Source organism: Scyliorhinus canicula, chromosome 9 (genome assembly GCF_902713615.1).
Source record: "Scyliorhinus canicula chromosome 9, sScyCan1.1, whole genome shotgun sequence".
In the NCBI taxonomy this organism is placed as follows: Eukaryota; Metazoa; Chordata; class Chondrichthyes; order Carcharhiniformes; family Scyliorhinidae; genus Scyliorhinus; species Scyliorhinus canicula.
This window is the reverse complement of record NC_052154.1, coordinates 132,480,455-132,503,217: the sequence shown is the minus strand read 5'-3', so window position 1 is coordinate 132,503,217 and position 22,763 is coordinate 132,480,455. Positions and strand designations below refer to the sequence as shown.

General features: G+C 49.2%; 1 protein-coding gene across 6 annotated transcripts in view; it reads right to left on the bottom strand.

Moving 5' to 3' along the window:
* Positions 1 to 18,233: 18,233 nt before the first annotated feature.
* Positions 18,234 to 22,763, bottom strand: part of LOC119971708 (inner centromere protein-like) — a 106,214-nt gene continuing 101,684 nt past the window's right edge. For 3 of the 6 annotated variants that reach the window (XM_038807626.1, XM_038807631.1, XM_038807630.1), the window contains 2 exons: positions 21,226 to 21,385; positions 18,234 to 19,712 (listed from right to left, as the gene is read on the bottom strand). In XM_038807626.1, the coding sequence (XP_038663554.1) occupies positions 19,504 to 19,712; positions 21,226 to 21,385 (369 nt within the window). In that variant the 3' untranslated portion in view covers positions 18,234 to 19,503. The remainder of the gene's footprint in view (positions 19,713 to 21,225; positions 21,386 to 22,763) is intronic. The other 3 variants (XM_038807632.1, XM_038807628.1, XM_038807627.1) reach the window with 1 other exon arrangement.

Here is a 22,763-nt window from a genome sequence, read left to right as displayed (position 1 = left end):
GAGCCTGATACAGTTTAATGTTGTACACAGGGTACATAGGACTTGGGCAATAATGAGTGGGTTCTTCCAGGCGGTAGCAGATGAGTGTGAGAGGTGTGGGCAGGGGCCAGTGAATCATGGACATATGTTCTGTGGTTATAAAAAGTTGGAGAGTTGGAGCGGGAGTGTTCGGGGTCCTAGCCAGGATAGTGGGGTTTGACCCGGTTGCTTTGGTGGCGATATTCGGAGTTTCAGAAAATCCAGTGGTCATGGAAAGGACGGTCGATGTTGTGGCCTTCACCTCTCTGATTGCCTGCCGATGAATCTTACTGGAGTGGCGGTCAACAACACCACCAGGGGTAGCGGCCTGGTGGGTGACCTGCACAACTTCCTGTGGCTGGAAAAGATTAAGTATGAGTTAAAGGGCTCAGCAGAAGGGTTTGAGAAAGGTGGGGAATGATCGTGACCGTGTTTGGGAGTTATTCGTCACGCGGGGGGGTTGAAAAAAGGGGAAAATTGTATAAACCGTATAGTTGATTCCCAGGGTGTTTATGTTATGTAACGTTTTTGATACACGTTTGTAATAAAATTCATTGTTGGGGTTCCATGTTTGTCCTTGCATTTTCGTGTTCTTGTTGTGATTGAATTTTTACAGTTTGGGTTTAGATTTGGGGTTTAGTTTTATGTGGGATTCTCTTGTTTGTGATGATAATACAAGTAAGTTCTCCAAGGAAGACGCGAGCAGAGCTGGCAACGCGGGAAAGCATGGTGGAGAAGCAGGGCCGCGGGGAGATGGCACAGTGGTCGACGGAGCAGCTGGTGAAGGTTTTTGAAGATTGCTACGCCAAGCTTAAGAAGGTCAAGCTGGACCCGATTAAGGCTTCGATTGATCAGGTGGTGCAGAATCAAGAAACCCACAGACGTGCGATCCAGGAGGTGGAGATAAAGGTGTTTGAGCATGAGGAATACCTAACCGTGGTAGAGACCAAGGTGGAGATGATGAATGACAACCAGAAAAGAATGCAGGAAAAGCTGGAGGTCCTGGAGAACAGGTCCAGGAGACAGAACCTGAGAATTGTTGGCCTCCCTGAAGGCAGTGAGGGATCGGATGTGAGGGCTTACGTGACGAACATGCTGGATAAGTTCTTTTTAAAATAATTTTTATTGAAATTTTTTACAGAAAATATAACAACAAACAATAGCAAGCAACAATAAAACAACATAATAAATATAACACTCCCAAGACCGTAGCAACGCATGTATCACGACCCCCCACCCCCTCAAACCCAGTAAACAACAAGAGAACTTTAAAATAAATTAAAATTAAATAAACAAAGTCAACGCCCCCCGCCCCCTTTTCCCCCCTCCCCCCCGGGTTGCTGCTGCTGCTGACCCAGTTCCCTATCGCTGAGCCAGAAAGACGAGGAAAGGTTGCCACCGCCTAAAGAACCCTTGTACCGATCCTCTCAGGGCGAATTTGACCTTCTCCAGCTTAATAAAACCCGCCATGTCATTGATCCAGGTCTCCACGCTCGGAGGTCTCGCATCCTTCCATTGTAGCAAGATCCTTCGCCGGGCTACTAGGGATGCAAAGGCCAAAACACCGGCCTCTCTCGCCTCCTGCACTCCCGGCTCCACTGCAACCCCAAAAATCGCGAGTCCCCAGCCTGGCTTGACCCTGGATCCTACCACCCTCGGCACCGTCCTCGCCACCCCCTTCCAGAACTCCTCCAGTGCAGGGCATGCCCAGAACATATGGGCATGGTTCGCTGGACTCCCGAACACCTGACACACCTGTCTTCGTTCCCAAAGAACCTACTCATCCTAGACCCAGACATATGGGCCCGGTGCAGCACCTTGAATTGGATGAGGCTAAGCCGCGCACATGAGGAGGAAGAGTTAACCCTCTCCAGGGCATCAGCCCATGTCCCGTCTTCGATCTGTTCCCCCAGTTCCCCCTCCCACTTAGCCTTTAGCTCCTCTACTGACGCCTCCTCCACCTCCTGCATTACCTTGTAGATATCAGATATCTTCCCATCCCCGACCCAGACCCCCGAAAGCACCCTGTCACTCACCCCCCTCGCGGGAAGCAAAGGGAATCCCTCCACCTGCCGCCTAGCAAACGCCTTTACCTGCAGATACCTGAACATGTTCCCCGAGGGGAGGCCAAATTTCTCCTCCAACTCCCCCAGGCTCGCAAACCTCCCACCAATGAACAGGTCACTCAGTTGCCTGATGCCCGCTCTGTGCCAACCCTGGAACCCCCCCATCAATGTTCCCCGGGACGAACCGATGGTTCCCCATTAGCGGAGCCTCCATCAAGCCCCCCACTTCCCCCCCTATGTCGCCTCCACTGCCCCCAAATTTTGAGGGTAGCCGCCACCACCGGACTCGTGGTATACCTCGTAGGAAGGAGCGGCAACGGCGCTGTTACCAGGGCCCCCAGGCTTATGCCTCCACAGGACGCCATCTCCAACTGTTTCCATGCTGCCCCTTCCCCTCCACCACCCACTTGCGCACCATCGACACATTGGCCGCCCAGTAATACCCCGAGAGATTGAGTAGCGCCAGCCCCCTACCATCTCTACCTCGCTCCAAGAAGACCCTCTTCATCCTCGGGGTCCCATGCGCCCAAACAAAGCTCATGATGCTGCTAGTCACCCTCCTAAAAAAGGCCCTAGGGATAAAGATGGGCAAACACTGAAAAAGGAACAAGAACCTCGGGAGTACTGTCATTTTGATGGACTGCACTCTACCCGCCAGCGATAGCGGCACCATGTCCCACCTTTTAAATTCCTCCTCCATCTGCTCCACAAGCCTGGTAAAATTAAGCTTGTGGAGAGTCCCCCAACTCCTGGCCACCTGCACCCCCAGGTACCTAAAACTCTTCACTGTCCTCTTAAACGGGAGCCTCCCAACATCCCTCCTCCTGATCACCCGGGTGCACTACAAATACCTCGCTCTTGTCCAGATTCAGCTTATAGCCCGAGAAGCTCCCAAACTCAGCCAACAGCTCCATCACCCCCGGCATTCCCCCCTCTGGGTCCGCCACATACAGCAGCAGGTCGTCCGCATACAGCGATACCCGATGTTCCTCTCCACCCCACACCAGACCCCTCCACCTCCCCGACTCCCTCAACGCCAAAGCCAGAGATTCAATCGCCAGTACAAAAAGCAAGGGGGACAGGGGGCACACCTGCCTGGTCCCACGGTAGAGTTTGAAGTACTCTGATCTCCTTCCATTAGTAACTACACTCGCCATCGGGGCCTCATAAAGCAACCTTACCCATTTGATGAACCCCTCCCCAAATCCAAACCTCTCCAGCACTTCCCACAGGTACCCCCACTCAATTCTATCAAACGCCTTCTCTGCATCTAGCGCCACCACTATCTCCGCCTCCCCTCCACCGCCGGCATCATAATAACATTTAACAATCTCTGCACATTCGTGTTAAGCTGTCTTCCCTTGACAAATCCTGTCTGATCCTCGTGTATCACCCCTGGCACACAGTCCTCTATCCTGGTGGCCAGGATCTTCGCCAGCAACTTAGCATCCACAGTGAGGAGCGAGATTGGCCTGTATGATCCACACTGCAAGGGGTCCTTATCCCGCTTCAGGATCAAAGAAATCAGCGCCCGTGACATCGTCAGGGGCAAAGCCCCCCTCCCCCCCCCCCCCCCCCCCAATGCCTCATTGAAGGCCCACACCAACAGGGGGTCCACCAGGTCAGCATACTTTTTATAAAATTCCACCGGGAACCCATCCGGCCCCGGGGCCTTCCCTGACTGCATTGACCAATCCCCCTGACTAGCTCCTCCAACTCTATTGGCGCCCCCAGCCCCTCCACCAGCTCCTTCTGCACCTTTGGGAAACGTAGCCTGTTCATGAATCTCTCCCCCCCCCCCCCCCCCCCTCCCCCCCCCCCCCCCCCCACCGGTGGCTCCGACTGGTACAGTTCCTCGTAAAAGTTCCTAAAGGCCCCGTTCACCTCTGCCCCCTTCCGCACCACATTCCCACCCTTATCCATCACTCCACCAATTTCCCTAGCCGCATCTCGCCTGTGGAGCTGATGCGCCAGCATCCTGCTCGCCTTCTCCCCATACTCATAAACCGCGCCTTGCGCCTTCCTCCACTGTGTCTCCGCCTTTCTGGTGGTCAGCAAGTCGAACTTGGCCTGCAAGCTACGCTGTTCCCCCAGAAATCCCTCCTCGGGGGCTTCCGCGTACCTCCTATCCACATCTAGGAGCTCCCCCACCAGTCTCTTCCTCTCCCTCCTTTCCCTATGGGCCCGGATGGAAATCAGCTCCCCCTGGATCACTGCTTTCAGAGCCTCCCAAACCATCCCCACCCGGACCTCCCCCGTGTCGTTGGTCTCAAGATACCCCTCAATACTTCCCCGGACCTTCCTACACACCTCCTCAATGGCCAGCAACCCCACGTCCAGACGCCACAGCGGGCGCTGGTCCCGCGCCTCTCCCATCTCCAGATCGACCCAGTGCGGAGCATGGTCTGAAATTGCTATGGCCGAATACTCGGCATCCTCCACCCTCGGGATCAATCCCCTGCTCAGGACGAAAAAATCTATTCGGGAGTAAACCCTATGGGCATGGGAGAAAAAGGAATACTCCCGCGCCCTCGGCCTCCCGAACCTCCAGGGATCCACCCCTCCCATCTGGTCCATAAACCCCCTCAGCACGTTGGCTGCCGCCGGCCTCCTACCCGTCCTTGTACTGGACCGGTCTAGTGGGGGATCCAGCACCGTGTTAAAGTCTCCCCCCATGATCAGGCCCCCTGCCTCCAGGTCCGGAATGCGGCCCAACATAAGCCTCATAAAGCCAGCATCATCCCAATTCGGGGCATACACGTTTACCAGCACCACCTTCTCTCGCTGCAGCCTACACTTCACCATAACAAATCTACCCTCCGTGTCCGCCACCACCTCAGACGCTTCGAACGCCACCCTCTTCCCCACCAGAATCCCCTCCTAGCCGTGACGCACCCTCCATGGTACTTCCGTGAGTCAGCACATGCTGGATAAGTTGATGGACGCTGAGGCGTTCCCTCGGCCCCTGGAAGTGGATGGAGTGCACAGAGCCCTCGCGAAGAAGTGCTGAACGAACGAGCCGCCGAGGGCGATGATGGTACTTTTCCACCAATTCCTACACAGGGGACACGTTCTACGGTGGGCCAAGAAAGAGCGGAGCAGCAGGTGGGAGAATTGTGAGCTGCGCATTTATCAAGACTTGGGTGCGGATATAGCCAATAGTCGAGCTGGGTTTAATCGGCAAAAGCAGCCCTCTTTAAGAAGGGATGTTGTACCAGCCCGTCTGTGGGTCACATATGAGGAAAGGGATTTTTACTTTGAAACACCAGACAATGTATTGACTTTCATCAAGAAGAAAGACTCAATGTGAACTAAAGACACTGATCCTTGGGGAGAGTATTGCAGTGACGATTTGTTGACAATCACTTTTGTGCTGGTTTGAATAAGTAGTGTTATGTGCAATAAGGGGCTGTTTTGAAGGCTAAAGTTAACTTTGTCTTAATGGGAGCTGGGTGGAGGGAGGGAGCTGTTTGTGGTTGTTTTTCCACTTTTTTCTGATGTATGTTCACTGGGGAATGTGATGCTTTGAATATATATGTCCAAGTGGGGGGAGAGGGGAGAGAACAATGGGGAGACAGACTGTTTGGTGCCATGGGTGGGAGCTATCAAGTCAGCTAGGTTAGCTGACTCATGGAAGCACAGTGGGGGGTGAGCAGGTATTAAGCTTGAGCTTGATATGAGGGATTGGGCTTCTGGTGCTGTTACATGGGGAGGAACTGTTACTAAGGGACAAATGGGAGGTCGGGGACGCCGAATGCACGAGGGCGGGCTCGAGGAGGCCGGGGACGCAAGCTGGAAGCTGGCCTAAAAAGGGTGATGGCTAGGCGGCTGGGGGGGGAGGGGGGAAGAAGGGAGGGTGGGGGGGAAGGAGGGAGGGGGGGGGGGAGCCCCTCCAACCAGGCTGATTACATGGAAGATTAGAGGGTTGAATGGGCTGGTCAAGAGGGCTCGCGTGTTTGCACATTTGGGGGGGCTGAAGGTGGACGTGGCAATGTTACAAGAGACACCTAAAGACTATAGCCCAGACTAGATTAAGAAAGGGGTGGGTTAGCCAAGTATTCCACTCAGGGCTGGACTCAAACACCAGGGGGGTAGCGATCTTGATCAATAAACGGTGGCATTCGAGTCAGGGAGAATCGTGTCAGACATGAGGGGGCAGGTACTAATGGTGAGCGGAAGCTGGAGGTGGTGCGGGTGGTACTCGTGAACGTATATGCTCTGAATTGAGACGATGTGGAATTTATGAGGCGGGTGTTAGGTAAGATCCCAGACTTAGAATCACACAACTTAATCATGGGGGGAGATTTTAACACAGTCATTGATCGGGAATTGGACCGGTCAAAATCCAGGACAGGGAGGAGACCGGCCGGGGCAAAGGAATTGAAGGGGTTTATGGAACAGATGGGTAGACCAATGGAGGTTTGCACTGCCAAGGGCGAAGGAGTTTTCTTTATTCTCCCATGTCCACAAGGTATACTCTCGCATCGACTTCTTTGAGCAGGGTTCTAATACCGGGGGTGGTGGAATGAGGGTGTGTGAGGAGTGCAGTGTCAAATGCAGCTCCTGCTTGTCAGGCTCTCGAGTGCCAAGCACGACCGTGGCAAATCACACGCCAGCGTTCATTGGAGTTGCACTAGTTCCATGTGGCCCCTATGCTAGCCATTAGGGTCTCCAGGATTGCTCTGGAGCCGGGGCTGCTTTCGGGGCCTTAGAGCTCACATGATTCATTCCCGGCACCAGTCTCTGATACAGAGAATTCTGGACTATACCGTGTCCATATTCTGAATTGGTCCAAGCCAAAATCTCTTACTCCCATCAGGGATGGCCAGAGCTCTGCTGTTTTTCGTGGGGCAGATAGAGGTGAGGGGGCACATCCTTGGCATTTTTGCACTCAGGTGACAAAGATTTTTCATTTTTCTTGCATCTTAATCGGGTATCTGTGGATACTTGAGTGACCCAACCCGGGAACTCCTGGTAAGCAGGAAAAAGCTGCGAATGCTGTCTTCTGATCGGGCAGTGCGTCAGTTGTTGTGCCTGAGGGGGAGTTACCTACCAATATGGAAAAAAAGCCAGCCGTCTGTTTGCATTGGCTGTAGAACCGCTCATGTTGAGTTGAGGTCCCCTATTAAGTGGAGTGGGATTGCCAGGAGAAGGTTGAGGTACTAGAGAACCAGTCACACGGGCAGAATTTAAGGATCGTTGGCCTGCCGGAGATGAATGATGAAGCCGATGCTGGTGCGTGCGTGGGGAGCATGCTGGAGAAGCTGCTCGGAGAGGGTATGTTTGCACGGCCGTTGGAGGTGGATCAGGCGCTCAGGGCGCTAATGAGGAAGCCCAAGGGGAGAGATTCGCCGTGGGCTATGGTGGTGCGGTTACTCCGGTTCCTGGACAAGGAGCAGATTATGAGATGGGCCAGACAGACGAGCCGCTGCACCTGGGAGGGAGTAAAATTCAAATATACCAGGACCTGGGTGCAGAGTTGGCCATGAGGAGGGCGAGTTTCAACAAGGTCAAGGCAGCCCTCTACAAGAAGGGGGTGAAGTTCGGACTGTTGTACTCGGCACGTCTGTGGGTGACCTACGAAGGCTGGGAATTGTACTTTGGATCGGCGGAAGAGGAGGTAGAGTTTATCAAAGATAATGGACTGGCAGGAGAATGTGGACCGTGAACGTTTTGTGGAGATGTTATTAAAATGTTGCTGTTAACCTATGCTCAAGACCAATTTTTTCTTTTTCGGCCTCAGGTTTGTTTTTTGTTCTTAGGGGTTTGAGGAGGGGTTGTTTTTGGTTTGTTTGCACTAATGTTCGAGCGGGCGGTGGGGGGGGGGGGGGGGGAAAATCGGTGGGGGGCAGAATGCTGGGCGCCATGGGCGGGGGCCACCAGGCTAGGTGGGCGGGCTAGTTCACGGAAGCGCAATGAGCGGTTAAGAGAAAGGTCAGTGGGGGGATGGGGTTGTTGCTGGGCACGGATCGGGGGGGTGAGGTACTGCTGAGAGATAGTGGCTTGTAAGATGTAAGGGGAGGAGGATCGATGGCGGTGGCCGCCCGAGGGCAGGCCTAGGGTGGTGCGGGGCACGGGCCGGAGGCTGGCCCAAGGGGGGCCATGGTTGATCGGCCGGGGAGAGGGGGATTTGGGGGGGGGGCTAGATTAGGCTTTGGAAAGAATGGGTGGGACAAGTGATTAATTCAGGGTTTGATTCTAAAATGAGGGGGATGACGATTTTGGTCAATAAGCAGGTGGCGTTCGAGATGGGAAGTATAGTGGCGGACTCTGTAGGGGGGGGAGGTACGTTTTGGTAAGCGGGAAACTGGCAGGGATGCCGGTGGTGTTGGTCAACATCTATGCCCCAAACTGGGACAATGTGGAATTTATGAGGCGGGTGCTGGGGATGCTGATTCCGGACCTAGACTCTCATCGGCTGATTACGGGGGGGGGGGGGGGGGGGGGGGGGGGGGGGGGGTAAACTTTAATACGGTCCTGGATTCGAGGTTGGAACGGTCGAGTTTGAGGTTGGGGAGGGAGTCAGCTACAGCTAAGGAGCTACAGTGGTTCATAGAGCACATGAAGGCAAGTGGACCCATGGAGATTTGGGAGGCCGTGGGCGAAAGAATTTCCGTTATACTCCCATGTACACAAGGTCCACCCAATAGATTTTTTCATGGTGGATAAGATGTTGTTGACAGGGTTGGTGGGTGCCGAATATTTGGCTGTAGTGGTGGTGGACCATGCCCCACACTGGGTGGATTTACGAGTGAGCGGGTGGGGGGGCAGCACCCGCAATGAAGGTTGGATGTCGGACTGACCGCAGAGGAGGAAGTGTGGGAGCGGGTAAGGAAGGCAATCTGGGGATATGGGGAGATTTCGGCAGGTACAGTCTGGGAGACACTGAAAGCAGTGGTCAGGGGAATTCATTTTGATTCGGGCGCATAGGGAAATGGCGGAGCGGATGGAAATAGAAAGGCTAGTGGAGGAAATTCTGCAGGTCTATGTGGGATATGCAGAGGCCCTGGAGGAAGGATTGTTAAAGGAATGCCAGAGGCTGCAAATGGAATTTGGGTTGGTAACCGCAGGTAAGGCGATAGGGCAGCTGCGAAGGGTGAGAGGGGTGGTATACGAGTACGGGGAGAAAGCGAGCAGGATGTTAGTACACCAATTGAGAAAGCAGAAGGCGGCGAGAGAAATTGGGAAAGTGAAGTACAGGGGAGGGAGCACAGTCTTGGACCCGGCAGGCATGAATAGGGTGTTTAGGGAGCTTTATAGTAAACGGTATAAGTCGGAACCCCCGGCTGGGGAGGAGGGGATGAGGCGGTTTCTAGAAGGGTTGGAGTTCCCGAAGGTGGACAAGGAGTTGGTGGAGGGCTTCGGGGCCTCAATCAGGCTTGTAGAAGTAGTGGAGGGGTTGAAGGCGCTGCAATCGGGTAAGACCCCGTGACCGGACAGGTACCCGTGGAATTCTACAAGAAGTTCTCGGGTGTGTTTGGACCGCTGTTGGTAAGGGCCTTCAATGAAGCAAAGGAGCTGGGAGTGCTCCCCCTGACGTTGTCACAGGCGTCAAATTCCCTCATTTTAAAACGGGATAAGGGTAGGCCGATCTCCCTGTTAAATGTGGATGCCAAACAGTTGGCGAAGATCTTGGCCACAAGGATCGAGGACTGCATCCCAGGGGAATTGGGGAGGACCAGATGGGGTTCATTAAGGGGCAACATTTGGCGACCAACATTAGGGGGTTGCTTAATGTAATCATGATGCCTCCAGAAGGGCGCAAGGCGGAGATAGTGATGGGCATGGACGCAGAGAAGGCCTTTGAGGGCAGCACAGTGGTTAGCACTGCTGCCTCATGGTGCTGAGGTCCCAGGTTCGATCCCAGCTCTGGGTCACTGTCCATGTGGAGTTTGCACGTTCTCCCCATGTTTTCCTGGGTTTCGCCCCCAAAAAACCAACATGTGCAGGGAAGGTGGATTGGCTATGCTAAATTGCCCCTTAATTGGAAGAAATTAATTGGGCACTATAAATTGGAGTGGGAGAACTTATTGGGAAGTCCTGGGGCATTTAGGTTTGGGCAGGGATTTTGGGATTGAGATCGATTGCTATACCAGGCACCAGTGGCGAGTGCGTGGACAAATCAATGAGGTCGGACTACTTCAGTTACACCTGGGGACAAGACAGGGATGTCCACTGTTGTTTGCCTTGGCTATAGAGCCTTTGGCATTCGCATTGAGAGTTGGCAATGAATAGTACGGGGGGAAGTGGGTGGAACACAGGGTCTCGCTCTACGTGGACAATCTGCTTCTGTACATATTGGATCCGCTGGGGGAATTGGAGGGATTATGGGGATATTAGAGGAATTCGGCTGGTTTTTGGGGAACAAATTGAATATGGGTAAGAGCGAGGTCTTTGCGATCTAGGCGAGGGGTAGGAGAATGGACTGGATGAGATGCCGTTCAAGGTAGTCGGAGGGAGCTTTTGATATCTGGGTATCCAGGTGGCGCAGGAGTGGGAGCAGCTGCATAAACTGAATTTGGGGCGGCTGGTAGAACAGATGGGGGGGGGGGGGGGGGGGGAGAGAACAGCACGGTGGCGCAGTGAGTAGTCCTGCTGCCTCATGGCGCATCCCCTATGCACATGGGATCAGGTTCGATCCCGGCTCTGGGTCACTGTCTGCGTGGAGTTTGCACATTCTCCCTGTATTTGCGTGGGTTTCGCCCCCAGAACCCAAAGATGTGCAGGCTAGGTGGATTGGCCACGCTAAATTGCCCCTTAATTGGAAATAATTAATTGGGTACTCTAAATTTATCAACAAAAAAAAACAGGGGGGGGGGGGGGGGACTTTCAGAGGTGGGATGAGTCCCATTGTCATTGGCAGGGTAGGAACAGACATTAAAATGACGGTCCTCCCAAGGTTTTTGTTTGTTTTCCAATCTCCCAATCTTTATTCCCAAGGCATTCGTCAAAAAGGTGAATTTAGAGATCTCTGTAATTGTTTGGACGGGTAAAACCCCGCTTTTTCACCCACTCATCACTGGAGCGGGGGCATGGGAGGGGTTGACCCACCCAAATTTCATCAACTATCACGGAGTGGCAAACATTGCGATGGTCAGGGATTAGTGGGGGAGGGGTTGGTATAGATCGATACAACAGTACAGAACAGGCAATTCGGCCCTCGATGTTGGGCCGAGCATTGTCTGAAACCAAGATCAAGCTATCCCATTCCCTGTCATTGTGGTGTGCTCCATGTGCCTATCCAATAATCGCTTGAAAGTCCCTAAAGTGTCCGACTCCACTATCACAGCAGGCAGTCCATTCCACACCCTAACCACTCTCTGAGTAAAGCACCTACCTCGGACATCCCTCCTATATCTCCCACCCTGAACCTTATAGTTATGCCCCCTTGTAACAGCGACATCCACCCGAGGAAATAGTCTCTGAACGTCCACTCTATCTATCCCCCTCACCATCTTATAAACCTCTATTAAGTCGCCTCTCATCCTCCTCCACCCCAAAAAGAAAAGCCCTAGCTCCCTCATCCTTTGCTCACAAGACCTATCCTGCAAACCAGGCAGCATCCTGGTAAATCTCCTTTGCACCCTTTCCAATGCTTCCACATCCTTCCTATAGTGAGGTGACCAGAACTGCACACAATACTCCAAACGTGGTCTCACCAGGGTCATGTATAGTTGCAGCATAACCCCGCGGCTCTTAAACTCAAGCCCCCTGTTAATAAACGCTCACACACTATAGGCCTTCTTCACAGCTCTATCCACTTGAGTGGCAATCTTCAGAGATCTGTGGACATGAACCCCAAGATCTCTCTGTTCCTCCACATTCCTCAGAACCCTGCCGTTGACCCTGTAATCCGCATTCAAATTTTTTCTACCAAAATGAATCACCTCGCACTTATTAGGGTTAAATTCCATCTGCCATTTTTCGGCCCAGCTCTGCATCCTATCAATGTCTCTTTGCAGCCTACAACAGCCCTCCACCTCATCCACTACTCCACCAATCTTGGCGTCATCAGCAAATTTACTGACCCATCCTTCAGCCCCCTCCTCCAATTCATTGATAAAAATCACAAATAGCAGAGGACCCAGCACTGATCCCTGTGGTACACCGCTGGTAACTGGTCTCCAGTCTGACAATTTAGTCTTCTATGTGATAGCCAGTTAACTATCCAATTGGCCAAATTTCCCTCTACCCCACACCTCCTTACTTTCTTCATGAGCCGGCCATGGGGAACCTTATCAAACGCCTTACTAAAATCCATGTATACAACACCAACTGCTCTACCTTCATCTACACACTTATTGAAACAGGTAGAGGTGGCCTCATGCAAGGGGGCATGAGTTTGGGGGCATTATTGACAACATCTCTGCCATTCTCACCGGCTCGGTACTCCAGAAGCCCGCTAACAGTGGCAGCCCTAAGGGCGTGGGGACAGTGGAGGCAGCATAAGAATTAGAGGGGACATCGGTGTGGGCGGTGATGTGATAACCACCAGTTCACTCCGGGGGGGGGGCTGGTTGGGGTGTTTCGGGAGTGGATTCGGGCAAGGATCATGAGATTTGGGGATCTCTTTAATGATGAGGGTTTCCCAAGCCTGGAGGAGCTGGAGGAGGAGTTTGAGTTGCCAGGTGGGAATGGATTCCAGTACCTACAGGTGAGGGATTTTGTGCGGAGGCAGGTTGCAACCTTCCCGTTCCTGCTGATGAGGTGGTATCGAGAACAGGAGAGGGGAAGGTCTCGGATCTATAAGGAGCTAATGGAGTGGGAGGGAGCCCCAATAGGGGATGTGAAGAGAAAGTGGGAAGTACAGCTGGGTAGGGAGTTGGAGGCTGGGTTATGGGAGGAGGCCCTGAGGAGAGTTAATGCGTCCTCGTCATGCAGCAGGCTCAGCCTGATAAAGGTGGTCTACACAGCATACATGATTTTGGCCTTTGGGCAGTTTCTTTGAGGAGATGGTGGATAGGTGTGGGCGCTGTGCGGGGGTCCTGCAAACCATGTCCATGTTTTGGGCATGTCCAAGGCTGACGGTTTCTGGCAGGGGTTTGCTGATGTCATGCCAGAGGTATTACAAATGAGTGATGCCGAGTCCAGAGGTGGCGATCTTCCGTGTGTCAGAAGACCCGGGAGCGTGAGAGGCCGACGTCCTGGCCTTTGCCTCCCTGGTGGCCCGGAGACAGACCTTACTAGGGTGGAGGGACTCAGAGCCCCCGAAGTTGGGGGGTATGAGTTAGCAACATGGCGGCGTTTCTTACTCGAAAATATTAAATTCGCCTTGAGAGGTTCGTTGGAGCAGTCTACTCGGAGGTGGCAGCCGTTCATCGGATTCTTGGAGGAAACATTAAGCTGTCGATACTGACCCTGGGTCCCTGTCCTTGTGGAGTTTGCACATTTCCCTGTGGCTGCATAGGTCTCACCTCCACAACACAAAAAGATGTGCTGGGTAGGTGAATTGGCCATGCTAAATTGCCCCTTAATTGGAAAAAAAATTGGATACCCTAAATTTATTTTTAAAATATTAAAAATAAAATTCTCGATAAGGGGGGTCCAAGGACAGATTCCACAACACGTGAAAGAAGTTCACAAACCTCTTTACAGATCTCGCTGCTCTGTTCGCTGTTATATTACCATGAATGCATGTTGTATTCTTTTGTCTTTTCTTCCAGAATTACCCGATGTAGTGGTGACAAAGAATATACCAAAGGACTGAAACAAAACTAACTTATTATTACACTACTAATTAAATGAAGTTCACACACACTGAGCTATAGATGATAATAAATAACGTTGAATCTGTCTTACAGTATTCAACCAGCTACCTCCCCCCCCCGCCGCCAGCCCACCACTTATTTTGTCAGATGTTTCTTTGCTCTCAAGTTCATTTGAATAATCTAATGCATCGTTGAGCTTTTGTGACATCAGTCCTTTCTGGATGATCTGATCTCTTGATGCTCCTCTTCTGGAGTCAACTTCTCCAAGATGTCATTGTCTTGTAGGCTGTTCACAATTTTTTATTTTTTAAAATAATTTTTATTGAGATTTTCCAAAACATATCAAAAACAGAAAATAACAACAAGAAACCAGTATTAACAACAACAAAAAGAAAAACACACTAACCCCCAAAACCAAACCCCCCCCCCCCCCCCCCCCCCCCCCCCCAGTAACTACAAAAAGAATAGATAAACACCCGGTGTATTCAATAAACACATTTCTCCCTTTCCCCGAAACAATCCTCTCCTCTCCTTCGCCCGAGTTGCTGCTGCTGCCGGCCTATTTCCCTACCGTTCCACCAGGAAGTCCAGGAAAGGCTGCCACCGCCTAAAGAACCCTTGTACTGATCCCCTCAGGGCAAATTTCACCTTCTCCAATTTAATGAACCCCGAAATATCATTGATCCAGGCCTCCACGCTTGGGGGCCTCGCATCCTTCCATTGGAGCAAGATCCTCCGCCGGGCTACTAGGGAACACCGGCCTCTTTCGCCTCCTGCACTCCCGGCTCCACTGCAAACCCAAAAATTGCGAGTCCCCAGCCTGGCTTGACCCTGGATCCCACCACCCTCGACACCATCCTTGCTACCCCCTTCCAAAACCCCCCCAGCGCTGGGCACGCCCAAAACATATGGGCACAAATGTCCTCGCCCTCGAAAAACCTACTCATCCTCGTCGCAGTCATGTGGGTCCTATACAGCACCTTGAACTGTATGAGGCTAAGCCTCGCACAGGAAGAGGAGGAATTCACTCTCTCCAGGACATCCGCCCACATCCCCTCCTCAATCTCCTCACCCAGCACCCCACTCACTATCACACATCCCTGGCCTGTACGGACCCCGTTCTCTTGCTTAACAAAATGGCCACCCTCCTCAACTTTGTATCAAACCCAGAGTGAAATACTTGCCCACCCATCCCTTCCTCAGCCTAACCTGATCCTTCACCCGGAAATGTGTCTCTTGATAAAAAAAAAATCCACCTCCGCTCTCAACCCCCTCATGTGCAAAATCCTGGGATCTCTTGACCAGTCCATTCAGCCCCCGGATGGTCCATGTCACAACTCTTGAGACTTATGTCTCCATTCCCTTCTAACGTCAGCCATCATCTTCGCTATGACAACACTCAACCACAAAACCTGCCATGTCGCATCTACCCCCCCCGGCCTCCGGCGCCCGCGCCCCCCCCCCCCCCCCCGCCGCCCCGCAAGCCAGGCTGGCCATCCCTTGCGATCTCCTCCCCCACCTTAACCCAGTCCAAGAAAAACAGAACTATTGCAATACCACAACCCCAGAAAACTGCCAAACTGCCATAACCCCCAAGGCCAATATACTTGTAAACAAATGTAAACTACGCTCCCTTGTTGAACCAACCCAAAACCCAGATTTCCCCCCTCCCAATTAAATACAAAATAAGAAATAGAAATAACAAACAAAAGAGAGATAAAGACAAAGCAGTCCCCATCCTCAGTGTCCAGGTCCCAATTCCAGTCCCATCTCTCATTTTAGTCCTTTGACCTTCACGAACGCCTCTGCCACCTCCACCATTTCGAAGTAGAAGAGTTGTGCATCACCCTCAACTTCGCTGGGTAGACCACTCCAAACCTCACGGCATTGCTGTAGTGCCACCTTCACCCATTCGAAGGCCACCCACCTTCTTGCCAGTTCCACCATCAAATCTTGACATATTCGAATACCAATACCTTCCCACGTGGCCTCTCGCATTTGCTTCATCCAACTCAGGATCTTCTCCTTAACATGAAACATGGAAGCAAGTTAGAACTGCCCTTGGTGGCTCACTTTGGGCTTCGACCGGAGTGACAGATGTGCCCTGTCCAGCTCATATTGGGAGGGTTCTTCCCCCTTCCCCAACAGCTCTGCCAGCATACTCGCATAGTACGCAGTCAGCCTCAGACCCTTCACCCCCTCAGGCAGGCCCATGATCTGGAGATTTTGCAACCTTGACTGCTTCTCCAGGTCCTTGGCTCTGAGCCCTTTTGTTAGCCTCTGCCACCCTCGCCATCGAGATGAATTCACTGTGCTGCGACAACCTTCTCTCCTTGCTCCCGTACCTCGGCCGATGTCTTTGACACTGCCACCTTCACTGGGGCAAATCGCCTTCTCCACCCATTCCTTCATCACAGCCATTGTCGCCCGCCACAGCACCTCCATATGCTTGGTGAACTGCCCCAAATTCTCCGCCATAACCTCGGTCAAAGTTTCCACTGTGGAAGGGGCAGCACAGTGGCAAGGACTGCTGCTTCCTGGTGCCGAGGATCCAGTTTCAATCGCAGGCACGGGTAACTGTCTATGTGGAGTGTGCACATTCCCCAACTGTCTGTGTGGGTCTCACCTCCAGGACCCAAAAGATGTGTGCAGGGTTGGTGGATTGGCCACACTAAATTGCCGCTTAAAAATCAGAAAATAATTGGATACTCTAAATTCATTTTTTAAAGTTTCCATTGCGATGGGGAGTGGCCCCACCTAGCAATCCAGCCTCCGCCATCTTTCTTCCTGCCGAACGCACCAACTCACTCGAAGGCGGACTTTCACTCAGCCCCTTCTTTCCAGTCCCCTTCTTCTGGGTCTTCAACATCTCATACCTTCCTGCATCAGCTCATTCAAAAACTGCTCCTGAAACCAGGCATTAAAATCCAAAAGCCAAGCCTTGGGCAGGAGCCACATAACGTGCAACCTCCACCTACATGCTGGCCCTTTTGGAAGATACTTAAAATCAAATATCAATTACTCTAGGGCCCTTTCCTCCCTGGTCCTAGTTACCACCAATATAGTTCTTACAAACAAGCGATAAAAGTCTGCATTCACCCAATGTTGCACTTGCCCCACGTCACTTTTGAATCTGGACGTCATCTCAGGAGCACCAAACCAGCACTCTGCTCTTAGTCTGCCTCTTTCTCATGCTGCTTTATCCTCCCAGCTCCACCCTCATCTCACTCTTTTATCCTCCCGGCTCTGCTCTCATGTAACAGGCTCAATATTCATGCAGCCATATAGACTTTAGTCGTACAGGTATAATTTTTCCTCTTCCCAATTCCCCAACCCAAGTAGTCAGGAGACTGAATGCAAAATGAGGGAGGAATGAATCATGACATTTGTATCCTTTAATATTCAGTAAGTGGCTAACATGTGTAAGGGAATTTGTACTGGATATTGTATGAGTTAGGTACCAAGTTTAGAATCATAGGTTTTAGTGAAATGATAAAGTAGATTTAGGTGAGTATTGAGATGAGTGTGTAACCCAGGGTAACTTTGTGTGACCTAATGTAATCAAGTATAGCTAATGTAATCAAGTATAGCTAAGGTAATCAAGTATAGCTAATGTAATCAAGTATAGTTAATATGATTAAAGCAGAAGACCCAGAAAAAGAGTATAGCTTTACCTAACATTTAAAATACAACAGTCACTTGGGAAAACAATGAACACGGCTCAGGGCTTAACTAAAATGGTTGGCCATAAATAAGGGCCATAAAAAGACAGGAATGAAGGAAGCCTGTTTTTGTATACATTCGGCCTTGGTCAGCAAAAACCACGACACAAGCAGGAAAGTTTACAGAGACGAGATAAGGACTGACTTATGGCTACCATGGTTGACGAAGCAGAGAGAGAAACGACCAGTCTTGACTGAGACAGATAGAGGCTCACTATAAACAGTGGTGGCCAAAGTAAGGAAAGCAAGATAAGAGGGCTGTAAATTAAGATAAGAGTTTGAATCATGGAGTTAAAATGTACATAAAAGGCGGTAAGCCCTGAAGCTTTTTTAGATTGCTCCGGACAATCTCAGCTTTGTTTTTCTCATGCTACGGAAAATAAAGTTCACTGCTTGGAAGATCGCTCCTCAGACTCTCTGTGTTTTAATATTTGAATAGGTACAAACAAATTGTCGTCCTGGGGAACCACGACACATGTCAGATGGTGAGTCAATATTATTGGAGATCCAAGCCAGCCTTAAAGTATCTGTGCAAGTGCACCTATAAATTATGAGTCATTTTTCATCTAATGCCAATTCCACATTGGATCCTACCAGAGATTGCATTAAGCCATTGGGTTTAGTTCATTTCAATTTAAAGATTTCTATTGTTAACTTGTGTTCTAGTTTGGTTTTAAATTATTTTGCTTGGTTTAATAATTTGAAGAATAAAGTTAGCAGACCGTATCTCAAACTCTTTATTTAAAGTTGTTTTAAAAATGAAAGTTTCCCTCATTATTTAGACTATTAAATAAGATTTATTTACAAAAAACATGACATCAAGGTACTCATTACAAAACTGAAAACTAACACAGCTTAAACTTGCATTGCATTTTTAGCCATTTTGAATCCTGAAGTTTCAGCCTCCTGGCAGAATTAAGTGTTACACCATTGCAGAGTTTCAAACACCAAGGAGCTTTTTGTCAGTTTTCTCTCTCCCTTCCAAGGTAACTCTTGCTGGGGTATGACTCCACTGGGTACTTTCAGGATTCCTGCTCACTGCCCATCCAAATCTAAGTGGAGGTTAGTTGGCCATTTTGTAAAGTTGGGGGTGGGGGAAGAGGAGGATGAGGAGGAGAGAGAGAGGAGGCACCCCCATGTACTTACAAGGGGAAGCAAATTACAAGTGGAAACTCTGGCCAGTTTCTTAATCTTTAGTCCGTAAGTACTAATAAAAAATTCCACCCAGCTGAGATTAGTTAATTCAGAACAGAGGAGCAGAACCAGATATCTTGGCCCACACGGCTGGATGTTTAGTATCTTTGTTAAAAAGTGCTATTCTGGACGTTTTCAAAAATTAATGGTAATCGCCCAAGATCAATTATTTGGCTAGAAAGTATTTGTTCCAATGGAATAAGAGAGTCCTTTGTGAAATGTACATTTCACCAATTGAGTATTCGAAACCGAACCATTTTAAACACCCAGCATTTGAGATTGTATAGCCAGATGAATAACAAGGTTTCTTGTACTCTGTGCAATACAGGGTGCTTTTCTGTGTTGGGGCAAGGAGGTCTGTCGATTCCTCCCCCTTCTGCTGTCATTTCATACATCAGGCATTGAGCTAGTCAATTAGGACAAAGAGTTTTGTGCAGTAGCCTCATGCCCACATCATGAACCGGATTGAGACTTCCCATAAAAATGTTGTACATACCTTACAGAAAGCAGAGACTTTCATCCCATAAAGATTTGAACTTGGATACCAAATAAAAGACTAATGAAAATTAACTTTAAAAAAAAACCTGTGTACGAAATATTTTAAACCATATGCACAAGATCCCCCAGGAACAGCGGAAAGAGCTGTTCATTTGTGAAGTGAGAGAGGTAGATCAGGCAATAAAAATAAAACATAGCAAAGGGCATAACAATATAGAAATGGCAAAAACGGAGGACAGGGGATAGTTTACTTATTAAGGGTATTTGGAATGCCATTTTATATACAACAGTGATATTTCAGTATTTCATAAGACCATAGGGTACATTTTTAATGCTGCTTAATACTGGCGGTGATTGCCATACTGCAGAACTAGTGCGTTTCAGGTAACGCGGCTTGCTTTTACCAAAGATGTTCTCAAGATTCGGGGGTTGAATGTCACCGAAGAATTGGTCCACATCAAGTGGGTGGTAATACTGCTCGACGAGTGCTTGCTGCAATTGTTTACCTGATGAGAAATACAAATTCCATTACAATTATGATTTTCAAACAATGTATTGAACGCTGAAAGTGGAAAGCTTTTTACTACAACTTGATTGAAAATGCAATCGGGTGGCAGGGTGGTGCAGTGGTTAGCACTGCTGCCTCACGGCACCGATACCTGGGTTCGATCCAGGCCCCTGGTCACTATCCGTGTGGAGTTTGCACATTCTCCCAGTGTCTGCGTGGGTCACATACACCAGCCCAAAGATGTACAGAGTAGGTGGATTGGCCATGCTACAATGTCCCTTAATTGAATGAAAAATAATTGTGTGCTCTAAATTTATTTTTAAAATTGAAAATACAAACTAAATTTAGCTGTAGTGCAGATACAAGCAAGGTGCTTTGTGCATTCCATGGGTGGGGCAGTCATTTATACTGTTATCGGTGTATGAAAGATTCTTCAAAAGTGATTCGAGTGTACATCACAAAGAACATTTCTTAAGAATAAAGGAATGACCGATCCTTAGGGCACCTCCAGAGGCAACAGTGCAGGAGTGTTAAGAGAAGCCATTGCAGGTATCCCTCTGGCTATACCTGGATTAGAACCAGGAGAGGGCAGTTGCAACTAACTAGACAATGGAGGAGGGGCAATAATGTGGATAACCATATAACAGATGTATACAGGGCAAGAAGGATGAGAGTTTACCATAGTGAAATTGGTTGCTCCTCTTTCAGTTTGTAATCTAGTGCTACCATTTGGTTGGGTTGGGTGAGGAGGAGATGGCAAAAAACTAGTCACCCACGATATCCATTAGAAAACATTTGCAACATGCTGATCTTCTCCAACTTGTTACATGCAAGGATTTAGTGTGTATTGTGCAAAAATTGAAAAGGAGGCTCTTTTCCTGTGAGCCTTTTTGAAAAGTAGAGTGGGCTCAAATGTGAAGACCAGACAAATGTAACTTCCAAGAGTTAAAAACAGGAGATGTTAGAGCAAGCCAGGCATCATCTGCTGAGGGGGAAGAATAAAAGTTAACATTTCAGGTCAATAGCAGTGTATTTCCAGCAATTTTGTTATTTTTTCTATTTTCAGCATCTGCAGTATTTGCTCCAACAAGAGCTACTGTGTTACAAGTCAGAATCAGGAGGATTGAATTATTTTCCCTTTCCATTGTTGCAACCTATTGCTGCTCTAATAGAAATCAACCAATTGGGCAGATTTGGGCTCAAACTTGGGACACTTCTTGATTTGTATGGATTTGTCTACCTACTACATAAAATGGCTGAACCATTGGGTGCATTTTCAATGCAAGATATAGAGCAGCACAATGATGCTTAAACGTTTCTGGAAAAAAAAACAAGTAAAATTGTCCAAGTGAAGCCGCTCAGCCTTTAAAACTGATATTGGCAAATATTCTAAAGTATACAACCCTGCTCATCGACAAATGATATTGAAAGTGTGGGTCAAGTAAGTTTTCATTCCATTGCAGAATGAGCACACATCATTTTTCGAATCTGATCTGAAGCTGGTTCCTTACCATTAGCCCAAATAGGGATGGGTTTACGGGGTGCCCCCTCGTCATCTGTTGAGTCATCACTTTGCAGGTCCATTCCATAACTTTCCAGATTAAATTGAGGAAACTTGATTTTGAAGTAGCTATTGGGAGTCATAGTGTAAGATTCCAATACTGGAGAGTGCTGGGAAAAAAGTGAAATCCATGAAAATCCCATAAGCTGTTGAAACATCAGCAATTTCTCATAATATTACAGTTCAGTTTCTTCTTTTGAATAAATACTCTTCTTGCCCTTCTACCCACTACCTTCAAGCCACGCACACAAAATTATTCCCCTTTCAATGAACAGACCACAGTTCTCAGAGCATTTTGAACAGTCACCAAAGGTTATGCATTCAAAGCCAAATGAAGATTTTACAATTTAAGACGCACCCAAACAATGCTATGCCAAGCAACTCAATTCACTTGGAAGTGGTGGTCAAGTGATGGAAAAGAGAAGGGGGAGGATGAAAGAACAGAGATACGAATTCACAGTTTTTACCCGACAGCACATCTGTCGGGATTGTGGGAGGAAACCAGAGCGCCCAGAGGAAACCCACGTAGACACAGAAGAACGTGCAGACTCGACACAGAGTGACTCAAGCCAGGAATCGAACCTGGGACACTGGAGATGTGAAGCAACAGTGATAACCACTGTGCTCCCATGCCACCCACTTGAGCACAATGATACGATAACATTGAAGGACGAAAGATCAGAATGTGAAAGGATATTGATTGGGGCACGTGACCTCCTATGATTGAGTGTTCAAAGTTGTGCTTTACAACTTTTGGGTCAAACAAAGTATGAATGGTTAGTTTTAGATGCGCAAAGCAAAATTAATTTTACTTTGGCTACCTTCAAAAAAGCCATCATGAATGTCAATATAATCAAATTGTTGGGAGTACATATAGATGTCATTCAGCCCACTGTACTTATGCACGTTCTTTGAAAGAGCTAATCAGTGCCATGCCCCACAGCCCTACAAAAGATTGCTTTTCAAGTATTTATTCAATTCCCCTTTTGCAAGTTATTATTGAATTTGCTTCCACCATCCTTTCAGGCAAGCATTGCCGCTCATAACTAATTGTGTAAAATAATATATCCTCTAGTTACTGACTGATCAAAATCATTCACGATTTAAAACATTGTTATCAAATCTTCACCTTCTTTACTCGAAGGAAAGCAACCCCAGATTATTTAGTAAACAGAACGAAGATGGTCATCTTGGATCCCATTCTGGTGAATCTCTTCTGCACCCTCACAAAGATTCTACATCCTTCTTAAAACTTGATGCCCATAATTGAACAGGACACTTCAGCTTTTTAATTTATGGGATGTGGGGATCACTGGTTAGGGCAGCATTTATTGTCCACCCTAGTTGCCATTCAGGAGATGGTGGCGAGTTGCCTTCTTGTACCTCTGCAGTCCTCTAAGGTGTAGGTACACACTGTGCTGGTAGGGAGGGAATTCCACGATTTCACCCCAGTGACAGTGAAGGAACAGCAATATATTTCCAAGTCGG